Source organism: Bidens hawaiensis, unplaced genomic scaffold (genome assembly GCF_021521415.1).
Source record: "Bidens hawaiensis isolate Kalapana, Puna unplaced genomic scaffold, B.hawaiensis_p1.1 tig00084751_1, whole genome shotgun sequence".
Lineage (NCBI taxonomy): Eukaryota > Viridiplantae > Streptophyta > Magnoliopsida > Asterales > Asteraceae > Bidens > Bidens hawaiensis.
Genome location: NW_027504116.1, coordinates 7,466 through 19,292, shown reverse-complemented (window position 1 = coordinate 19,292; position 11,827 = coordinate 7,466). Strand labels below are relative to the sequence as shown.

General features: G+C 39.4%; 1 protein-coding gene across 1 annotated transcript; it reads right to left on the bottom strand.

The window, feature by feature from the left end:
* Nucleotides 1–6,095: 6,095 nt before the first annotated feature.
* LOC143607664 (uncharacterized) lies at nucleotides 6,096–7,420 on the bottom strand. The gene is made up of 5 exons (XM_077083031.1): nucleotides 7,285–7,420; nucleotides 6,627–6,710; nucleotides 6,455–6,526; nucleotides 6,298–6,369; nucleotides 6,096–6,206 (listed from the first exon to the last, which is right to left on the bottom strand). The coding sequence occupies exons 1-5, from the start codon at nucleotides 7,360–7,362 to the stop codon at nucleotides 6,102–6,104; spliced, it is 411 nt and encodes a 136-aa protein (XP_076939146.1). The 5' UTR covers nucleotides 7,363–7,420; the 3' UTR covers nucleotides 6,096–6,101.
* Nucleotides 7,421–11,827: the final 4,407 nt, after the last annotated feature.

Below are 11,827 nucleotides of genomic sequence, written 5' to 3'. Positions count from 1 at the left end.
GCTGTAAACAATATGTGGGTTGTTGATAGTGGCTGTTCCCAGCACATGACTGGTAACAAGAAATTGTTACGTGATTGGAAGTCTATTCAAGGAGGAAGGGTTAGTTTCGCAGGAGAAAGTGGAGGAAGAATTACTGGCATTTGGACTGTGACGAATGGAAGAATAAAGTTGGAAAAAGTGAATTTTGTGGAAGAGTTGAAACACAACCTGTTGAGTGTCTCTCAGATTTGTGACAAAGAATACACCGTTCATTTTACTAAAGATGAGGCACTCGTACTTTATCCTGGTTTCAAGATACCAGAGACCTGGGTCGTGATGAAGGCTCCAAGAGAAAAGAACACGTATGTAATGGATATGAGATCAACCGAGATTGCAACAGAAGAGTCATGTCTTCTTTCAAAAGCAACAGAATCTGAGTCAGAATTGTGGCATCGAAGAATGGGTCATATTCATCTTCGCAAGATGAATTACATTGTCAAGAATAGGCTGGTACTTGGAGTTCCCTTGAAGAATTTCAATTTTGAAGTCCAATGTGTATCAGGCAAGAAAGGAAAACAACACAAAACGCCTCATCACTCCAAGAAGGTTAACTCAATTGTCAGCACCTTGGACATGCTTCACATGGATCTCTTTGGTCCTGTGAATGTAAAAAGTCTAGGAGGAACTTCATACTGTTTGGTGGTAACCGATGATTACTCACGATACTCTTGGGTCTATTTTCTGAAGGCAAAAGATGAGACAGTTCAATTGGTAATTAGCTTGATTACCAAGGTGGAAAATATTGTTGGGAGAAAGGTTAAGTACATCAGGAGTGATAATTGTACAGAGTTCAAGAACTATCAGATGGAGATGTTTTGTTTGCAGAAAGGGATAGAACATCAGTACAGCGCCCCATATACTCCGCAACAAAATGGAGTAGCTGAAAGGAAAAATAGAACTCTAATCGAAGGCGCTAGGACCATGCTGGCAGATGCTAAACTTCCTGTGGTGTTCTGGGCTGAGGCTGTTGCTACAGCCTGTTATATCCTTAATCGTGTTTTAACTGTTAAAAGATTAAATAAAACCTGTTATGAACTTATGCATGGTAGAAAGCCAAATTTGAAAGGTCTTGAACCTTTCGGGTCCCCATGTTCAATATTAAAGACTAACTCTAAATCTGGTGAGAAAGCTGACGAAGGTATCTTAGTTGGCTATGTTGTTGGGACACCCAACAGAAGAGTCTTTAATCTATCAAACAACAAGGTTTAGGTTGTCTGTAACACTGACATTACTAGTTACAAATCACCAAGGCCTAGCATGGGACCAACAGAGGCTTTCGACTATGATAAGCTATTCAAATCTTTTAATGTGCCTTACTTGGATTTTGCAGACATTGATGAGAAAATGGCCTCACAGATGCTGTATGACGAAGAGGAGGCCATTGTACAACGTCCGCAATATAATGAAACTCCAGCTGTCTTGAATGAAGATGAATTCTACAATTCATTTCACACTCAACCTCAGCCTCACTATGATGAACTCTCCTCAAATCTTGAGAATGATCTGGAAGTCGGTCCGGCTCAGACCACCAAAATTCACAAGAATCACCCTTTGGAAAATGTGATCGGTAATCCTTCTAATGGTGTACGTACTAGAAGAAGTTTGGATGAAAACACATGTGTGTATGCAAGCATTAAAGACACGGGTATTATTAATGAAAGCTTGTACGCCTGCTTCATCAATCAGATTGAACCAAAGAATTATCAAATGGCACTGAAGGATAGCTCGTGGGTTGAAGCCATGCAGGAAGAACTGGCACAGTTTGAAAAGTGTGAAGTATGGCAGTTAGTTGAAAAACCACAAGAAGTGAACGCTATTGGTACAAAGTGGGTATTCAAGTGTAAGAGAGATGAGAAGGGGTAATCATTCGCAACAAGGCAAGATTGGTAGTTAAAGGGTTTAATCAACAGGAAGGAATCGATTACAACGAAGTGTTTGCTCCTGTGGCCAGACTGGAGGCAATTCGACTGTTTCTGGCATTTGCTGCACATAAAGAGATGAAAGTGTTCCAGTTGGATGTGAAGAGTGTGTTTCTTAATGGAAAAGTCGATGAGGTGGTATATGTAGAACAACCTCCGGGTTTTCCTGACCCAGATTTTCTTGATCATGTGTACAAACTGAGCAAAGCATTATATGGCTATATCAGGCACCTCGTGCCTGGTATGCAACTTTGTTAGATTACTTGCTAGAGAATGGGTTTGAGGGAGGGAAGATCGACAGTACCTTGTTTATCAAACGGAAAGGGGGTGATTTTCTACTCGTTCGGGTTTATGTGGACGATATCATCTTTGCTGCCTCAAGAGTTACTATGTGTCAGGAGTTTGAAGCAGTCATGAAGAAAGGGTTTGAGATGAGCGCCATGGGCGAATTAACTTTCTTTTTGGGATTGCAGGTAGATCAGAAGAAAGATGGCATGTTTATTCATCAAACGAAGTATGTCCATGATGTGCTTAAACGCTTCAAGATGGATGATAGTACCCCATTTGACACTCCAATCTGCGTCAACCACAAACTGGGTGCTGATTCCGATAGTGATGAAGATGTGGATCCCACTCAATATCGGGCAGCAATAGGTTCTTTAATGTATCTAACTGCATCTAGACCTGACATTATGTTTGCAGTTTGTCTTTGTGCTCGTTTTCAGGCAAACCCGAAGGAATCACACATGAAGGGAGTGAAAAGAATCTTGCGGTATCTTAAAGGAAAGCCTAAGTTAGGACTATGGTACTCGAAAGAGGAAGAACTGGATTTGGTAGCATACACCGATTCTGACTATGGAGGTTGCAATCAGAATAGGAAGTCAACAACCGGTGGATGTCAGTTTCTCGGAGGAAGATTGGTGTCGTGGCAGTGCAAGAAGCAGACCTCTGTAGCCATTTCCACATGCGAAGCAGAATACATGGCAGCATCGAACTGCTGCTCCCAGGTTTTATGGATACAGCAACAAATGCGCGATTATGGTCTGAATTTCACTCAAACTCCTATTTGCATTGATAACACTGTTGGTATCTCAGTAACTAACAATCCCGTTAAACACAGTAAAACTAAACATATTGACATTCGTCATCATTTTATACGGGATTGTGTTGAGAATAAATTAATTATGCTTGAAAAGGTTGATACACTGGATAATTTTTCCGATCTTTTTACTAAAGCGTTTGACCGATCCCGTTTTCAAAATCTTGTTGAGCTTAATGGGATGATCAATCCCGAGTAACCGTGTTTTCTCTATTATCAAAAAATAAATAAATAAAAAATATCACTATCACTTAAAATTATGTCGGTTGTTCAGGTTTGAAGGACATATTCCCTGAATATGTTTGGTCCTTACATCTACGTGTAGACTATAAGGATAGCCATTAGCCCGATGACTGAAAGCAACCGGGGCAGTTTATGATGAGTTTTTATTCTTTCGCTTAAAATTAGTCGTTCATACTTAGTCAGAGGGACACATATTCGTATGTGGTCGGTCCGGCTGATCCACTGGATCTTCAGGATAGCCGTTTACCTAAAGACTTTGACTTGATCGGGGCATCTCAATTTAAAATTTTTGTTGGGGAAATGATATAATTTTTCAGTCTATAACTTCACAAGAAGTTTCTTTATTGGTGTTAAAAATAAAAATTGATCCAACCTTGGAAAGTGATAGATAAACTATTTTAGTGTGCTTAACCAGTGAAGTTATTAGGCCTAAAAGACTCTAGAACAGTCATTGTATGTTATGGTAGCTTTCTATGGTGCGTAAAAGTAGAAGAGATACAAACTAAATCTTCTCGATTTACCGTGGAGAGTCATTGTGAGATGACGCCACCCTGTGGCCCATTGGCAATACTGGCAAAATTTCAAACGGGCCACAGGGTGGCAGAAAAGTAATTACCCAGTCATACACGAGCCCGTGAGTGTTATGATTCCTGCAAAGACAGTGTTATGTTTCTGCAGTGATCCAGATTAGGGACTTGCAGCTTGTATTATTGTCATAAAAAAATAATAATAATAAAATCATCAAATCAAAAAATTACCTTAGTTATTTTCATTGAGCCTTATGAAGATTATCTAATTACGTATATCAAGAGAGGGGCAAGAAAAAAATATTTCAAAGTATAAGAATAATTGGGAAGACGAATCAGAAGGTCGACATGTGAATATTAATTAATCAGACACTACGGGTCTAAATCAACTCGGGGTGACTTGAAGAAAGCCAAATACGCCTTGAGAATAGATAGGAGGCATCACAATCTCTCATGTGATGTCCATCTAAATTTTGAGCTTAATTGAACCTAATCCGTATCACAGAAGCGATGAAAACCATACTAAGTTTTATACCTGCCTACAACCTGTTTCTTTATGTCATAATACCGCTGAACATGGATTTGTGTGACAGCCTCTTAATTAGTATGATTCCTGTTCGGATCTTTTCAAAAACATGCACGTTTTCGTCAAGACTGAAATTTGATCCCGTTTTTTAGTTATTCAAATTTTTGTTATGTATTTGGTATTATGGTATAACCTTTTAAACTTTTGGTTACTTGGTTCTTTGATCGTTTATTTTAATCGTTTTGGGCGAAGTTAATGGCGAAGTTGACCATTGGTCAACTTTAAGCAGAGTTGTTTTAAGTTACATAATGGGTAAAGTTAGCTGATGGGCGAAGTTAACTGATGGGCGAAATTAACTGTTGGGCGAAGTTAACCTAACTTCGCCTCCTGGGTTTTTCAAAAACTATATAACAGGGGCCTTGGTCAAAATTAGTCAAACCTTTAAACTCCTAAACCCACGGCGAACTTACCAGTTGAATCACACCTCTTGTTTATCAATTTTGATCCGTAATCCAGGTTGGTCTGATCGTTGTAACTCATAATCCATATTGAATAGGGTTAATCGGTTTCTAAATGATATGTTATGATCTACTTTGTGTACCAAACCCTTCCCACTATGTCGGTCCGATTTGAAACCCTTTTTGGTGATAATAAGTTATTTTATACTTCAATCGGTATTACTCTTGTCCTATTACTACGATCTGATCGGCCATTCTTTGCCATAACTTGGTGTACATCCTGTGCTGCTTTATATGACGAAGTTAGGGTTTCGGACGAAGTTAATATAACTTCGCCTATCACTCAACATCGCTAACAATTTCGCCTGTATCATGCAAGGCGAAGTTGTAACCTGTTGAAACACTGATCTGATTTCATTAGTCTGTTTTGCAGATATGGCTGCTGTGGCTGGTGCCGGTGGAACTGGTGGTGACGAAGGCGGAGGTGATAAGAGACAGTTTTTTCCGGGTCACAACATGTACATCACTTTGGATCCGGATGGTTGTGGAACTAATGACTTCCGAGAGATTATTACGTTTCTTATTCGCTCACGTATTTTCCATGCCATCACTACTACTCTTCTGATCTCACTACCAAACATTGAAGATTTCTGGAACACGGTCGAGTATGACTGTCGTGTTGACCCACCTGTGATGCGTGCTACTGTTAAAAATCAAGTGGTACAGTTCTCAGCCAATCAGATCCGGGAAGCTTTACAGTTTGGGGTTGAGAATACTGAAGACCCTACTGACTTTTCGGCTACTTTTCGAAATGGTGCTTTTGTTCGTATGGGGTATTCAGGACCATTGACAGACACTCAGAGAAGGAAGGGGTTCTTATTAGATCAGTGGAGATTTCTGATGCATGTAATGATTGTGTGTATGTCTGGTCGCAAAGCTGGTACAGATGGTATGGGTGCAACTATGCAATCTGCGATGACTGCATTGACTTACAGCAAGCCTTACAGCTTTAGTCAGATGATTTTCTATGAGATCGAACGATAGCGACGTGTAGTGGCTCGAGAAAGATTTTTGATGTACCCGAGATTCTTATAGATGATCCTCAATCATGTAGCTCCCAATCTGCCACAACGACGTCCGATTTCTTATGTAGAAAGTGTTTCTAAAAGAAAGGAATTATGATGAGTTAGTTGATGATGTGTTAACGGCTGGTGAGATTGAAAAGATTGGGAAACAGATAGAGATTGATAGTGAGTTAGAAGAATGAGAGATAGTACTTGGTCCTTTTCGCTAACCCACGTGGCTGCTTAAGTATCGCCAAGAAACTGAAGGCGGTAGAAAGTTGCTTACAAACATATCCAAACACAAATCAACGTATTTTACATTTGATGTCGCCTAATATAATAACATTGACATGTTAAAGTAGTTAGACACAAAATGGTTTAATTTATCATTCAGAAGCATTACAAAATCAAGCATAACATACCAGGGTTACTACTAACTCCATCAACGCGTCCATCACATCCGGCCCATAGTCCCAGAAGCTCATTCCACATATCTAAAAAGCATCAGCAACAAGATTATACTCAATAGATATAAATAAACAGCGATGACGCGTAACAAATTAAAAGTCATTATCTTACAGATGAAAGAAGAGAGCGGTGGTGCACAATGTCAATGTAAGAAACCGCTCCAGATAAGGCTCTTAGAATTGTCTGTCAACAAAACAAACAACGAATTTCAAATTTGAAAAAACCAATTCATAATTTGTATTTTAAAGGTAAAACTTGATTTGTTCAACAACAACAAACTTACCACAAGCATTGCCACCTCATCTGGTCCTAGACGCACGTTGTGATGCATATTCCCAACAAGTTGATCATATTCACCCGTATCACCCTGGAATAACTCACACCAAATCAATATCTCCTCTATCAAAAATCAAGAATTTTTATAAAACTTGGATTATTATTATTATTATTATTATTATTATTATTATTTCCTGTGTTTTGGCATCAATATCTCCTCTATCAAAATCAAGAATTTTCATAAAACTTTGGTTTTTTTCCACTGTTTTAACATCAATATCTCTTCTAACAAAATAAAGAATTTTTATAATAATCTGGTTTTCTTTCCTCTGTTATAACATCAATATTCATCTCCTCCTCATAGAATTTTTATAAAAACTTTGGTTTTTATTTTTTCCTGTCTTAACATCAATATCTCCTCTAACAAAATCTAGACTTTTTTATAAAACTTTAATTTGTTATCCTCACACAATGTTCTAATGTTCATTATTTAAGCTAATACTAGCTCAAACTAACTGCATATAACAAAGAAGCATAGCATAATTTAGACAAAAAAAACCCTTTTTCTGATGTAAGTCTTAAGTACACTTAACTACAGAAAACCATAAAAGAATAAATCCCACAATAATAATAATAAAAGAGTAATGAATATGAAGATATTATACCTCCTTGACAGCTTTTAGAGCTTGACGAACATGATGAGCCAGCTCATAATCAGTAAGATCTCCATTATCATCACCCATCAACAAATTCAAGGGCTTTATTGGAATTGAAGGGGTCTGTGTAGTGTTTCCGGCAGGCAGGCAGACCAACCAACAAAAAGAAAAAGAGATGTTTTAAACCCTAATACTAATAAAGCATAACCCTTGCCTCAGGGGTACAATGGTCAATAAAGGAGAACCCTGAGGGTTGTATTGGAATTTCATCATGCTTTTTTGAGTTTTTGGGAGTTTGGAACTCAACACAACGACCATGATGTTATTATTGGACACAAACAATATTGACATTTAGGTTTTTGTGGGCCCAGTTTTTGTTTCTTTTGGGCCTCTAATGGAAATAGTATAGTACATGGGTTGGGTAATTTAATAAACAAAATATTATATCAAACTATTAAATAGTTCATAACAATATGAGAAATAGAAAATAATAAACTTTTATTTGTTAGGTGAAGAAGAAATAAAAGTCAGAAAATGATAAGATTTATGAACTTACTAAAAAGAGAATTGAGAGATTTTGAATTTAAGGGTTTTCAATGCTTTCAGAAGTAAAAAAAGAGGACCGCATGATTTATGTTGTTGTCGTACTTTATTTTACTCTAATCTTAAGATTCTCATGCTCAAGTGTGTGCATAATGAAGGTGTTTTGGATATCTTCATATCATTACCTTTTTTCTCATAATTTTGCATTATGTATTCCTTTTGACATTTGGTGTGGAGATTAACATGTGATGAGTTTCTTTTTTTATGTTTGCGGTTGTTTTTCAAGATGGTCAAACCATCGAATCAGATCATAAATTCGGTCTAATAGACTGCCATACAATATTTTGTGACCCTAAGAAAGAATCGGATCAATAATTATGCGCTCACACCAACCCGAGGTCCGTTCGAAATTTTGCCAGTATTGCCAAATGGGGTAGTACACGAGCCGGAGGAAAAACTGAGTATGGGTCGAATCACTTAATCAGATCATAAATTCGGTCTAGAAGATTGCCATACAATATTTTATGACCCTATGAAAGAATCGGATCAATAATTATGCCCTAACGCAACCCCGTGGCCCGTTCGAAAATTTGCCAGTATTGCTAAAGGGGGTAGTACACGAGCCGGAGGAAAAACTGAGTATGAGTGGAACCACTGAATCGGATCATAAATTCGGTCATAGAGACTGCCATACAATATTTTATGACCCTATAAAATGATCAGATCAATAATTATGCCCTGACGCCACCCCGTAGCCCGTTCGAAATTTTGCCCGTATTGCCAAATGGGGTAATACACGAGCCGGAGGAAAAACTGAGTATGGGTGGAACCACTGAATCAGATCATAAATTCGGTCTAAGAGACTGTCAAACAATATTTTATGACCCTAAGAAAGAATCGGATCACTAATTATGCCCTAACGCCACTCCGTGGCCCGTTCGAAATTTTGCCCGTATTTCCAAACGGTGTAGTACACAAGTCAGAGGAAAAACTTAGTATGGGTCGAACCACTGAATCGGATCATAAATTCGGTCATGGAGACTGCCATACAATATTTTGTGACCCTAAGAAAGAATCAGATCAATAATTATACCCTAATGCCAGCCCATGGCCCGTTCGAATTTTTGTCAGTATTGCCAAAAGAGGTAGTACACGAGAAGGAGGAAAAACTGAGTATGGGTCGAACCACTAAATCAGATCATAAATTCGGTCTAGGAGACCGCCATACAATATTTTGTTACCCTAAGAAAGAATCGGATCAATAATTATGCCCTCACGCCACCCCGTGGCCCGTTCGAAATTTTGCCAGTATTGCCAAAGGGGGTAGTACACGAGCCGGAGGAAAAACTGAGTATTGGTGGAATCATTAAATCGGATCATAAATTCGGTCTAAGAGACAACCATACAATATTTTATGACCCTAAGAAAGGATCTGATCAATAATTATGCCCTCACGCCACCCCGTGGCCCATTCGAAATTTTACCCGTATTGCCAAAAGGGGTAATACACGAGCCGGAGGAAACACTGAGTATGGGTGGAACTACTGAATCGGATCATAAATTCGGTCTAGGAGACGGCCATAAAATATTTTATGACCATAAGAAAGAATCGGATCAATAAATATGCCATGACGCCACCTCGTGGCCCGTTCGAAATTTTGTCAGTATTGCCAAATAGGGTAGTACACGAGCCATAGGAAAAACTGAGTATGGGTCGAACCACTGAATCGAATCATAAGTTCGATCATGGAGACTGCCATACAATATTTTGTGACCCTAATAAAGAATCGGATCAATAATTATGACATGACGCCACCCCGTGGCCCGTTCGAAATTTTGCCAGTATTGCCAAAGGGGGTAGTACACGAGCCGGAGGAAAACCAGAGTATGGGTGGTACCACTAAATCGGATCATAATTTCGGTCTAAGAGACTGTCATACAATATTTTATGACCCTAAGAAAGAATCGGATCACTAATTATGCCCTAACGCCACTCCGTGGCCCGTTCAAAATTTTGCCCGTATTTCCAAACGGTGTAGTACACAAGTCAGAGGAAAAACTTAGTATGAGTCGAACCACTGAATCGGATCATAAATTCGGTCATGGAGACTGCCATACAATATTTTGTGACCCTAAGAAAGAATCAGATCATAATTATACCCTAATGCCAGCCCATGGCCCGTTCGAATTTTTGTCAGTATTGCCAAAGGAGGTAGTACACGAGAAGGAGGAAAAACTGAGTATGGGTCGAACCACTAAATCAGATCATAAATTCGGTCTAGGAGACCGCCATACAATATTTTGTTACCCTAAGAAAGAATCGGATCAATAATTATGCCCTCACGCCACCCCGTGGCCCGTTCGAAATTTTGCCAGTATTGCCAAAGGGGGTAGTACACGAGCCGGAGGAAAAACTGAGTATTGGTGGAATCATTAAATCGGATCATAAATTCGGTCTAAGAGACAACCATACAATATTTTATGACCCTAAGAAAGGATCTGATCAATAATTATGCCCTCACGCCACCACGTGGCCCATTCGAAATTTTGCCCGTATTGCCAAAAGGGGTAGTACACGAGCCGGAGGAAACACTGAGTATGGGTGGAACTACTGAATCGGATCATAAATTCGGTCTAGGAGACGGCCATAAAATATTTTATGACCATAAGAAAGAATCGGATCAATAAATATGCCATGACGCCACCTCGTGGCCCGTTCGAAATTTTGTCAGTATTGCCAAATAGGGTAGTACACGAGCCATAGTAAAAACTGAGTATGGGTCGAACCACTGAATCGAATCATAAGTTCGATCATGGAGACTGCCATACAATATTTTGTGACCCTAATAAAGAATCGGATCAATAATTATGACATGACGCCACCCCGTGGCCCGTTCGAAATTTTGCCAGTATTGCCAAAGGGGGTAGTACACGAGCCGGAGGAAAACCAGAGTATGGGTGGTACCACTGAATCGGATCATAATTTCGGTCTAAGAGACTGTCATACAATATTTTATGACCCTAAGAAAGAATCGGATCACTAATTATGCCCTAACGCCACTCCGTGGCCCGTTCGAAATTTTGCCCGTATTTCCAAACGGTGTAGTACACAAGTCAGAGGAAAAACTTAGTATGGGTCGAACCACTGAATCGGATCATAAATTCGGTCATGGAGACTGCCATACAATATTTTGTGACCCTAAGAAAGAATCAGATCATAATTATACCCTAATGCCAGCCCATGGCCCGTTCGAATTTTTGTCAGTATTGCCAAAGGAGGTAGTACACGAGAAGGAGGAAAAACTGAGTATGGGTCGAACCACTAAATCAGATCATAAATTCGGTCTAGGAGACCGCCATACAATATTTTGTTACCCTAAGAAAGAATCGGATCAATAATTATGCCCTCACGCCACCCCGTGGCCCGTTCGAAATTTTGCCAGTATTGCCAAAGGGGGTAGTACACGAGCCGGAGGAAAAACTGAGTATTGGAGGAATCATTAAATCGGATCATAAATTCGGTCTAAGAGACAACCATACAAAATTTTATGACCCTAAGAAAGGATCTGATCAATAATTATGCCCTCACGCCACCCCGTGGACCATTCGAAATTTTGCCCGTATTGCCAAAAGGGGTAGTACACGAGCCGGAGGAAAAACTGAGTATGGGTGGAACTACTAAATCAGATCATAAATTCGGCCTAGGAGACGGCCATAAAATATTTTATGACCATAAGAAAGAATCGGATCAATAATTATGCCATGACGCCACCTCGTGGCCCGTTCGAAATTTTGTCAGTATTGCCAAATAGGGTAGTACACGAGCCATAGGAAAAACTGAGTATGGGTCGAACCACTGAATCGAATCATAAGTTCGATCATGGAGACTGCCATACAATATTTTGTGACCCTAATAAAGAATCGGATCAATAATTATGACATGACGCCACCCCGTGGCCCGTTCGAAATTTTGCCAGTATTGCCAAAGGGGGTAGTACACGAGCCGGAG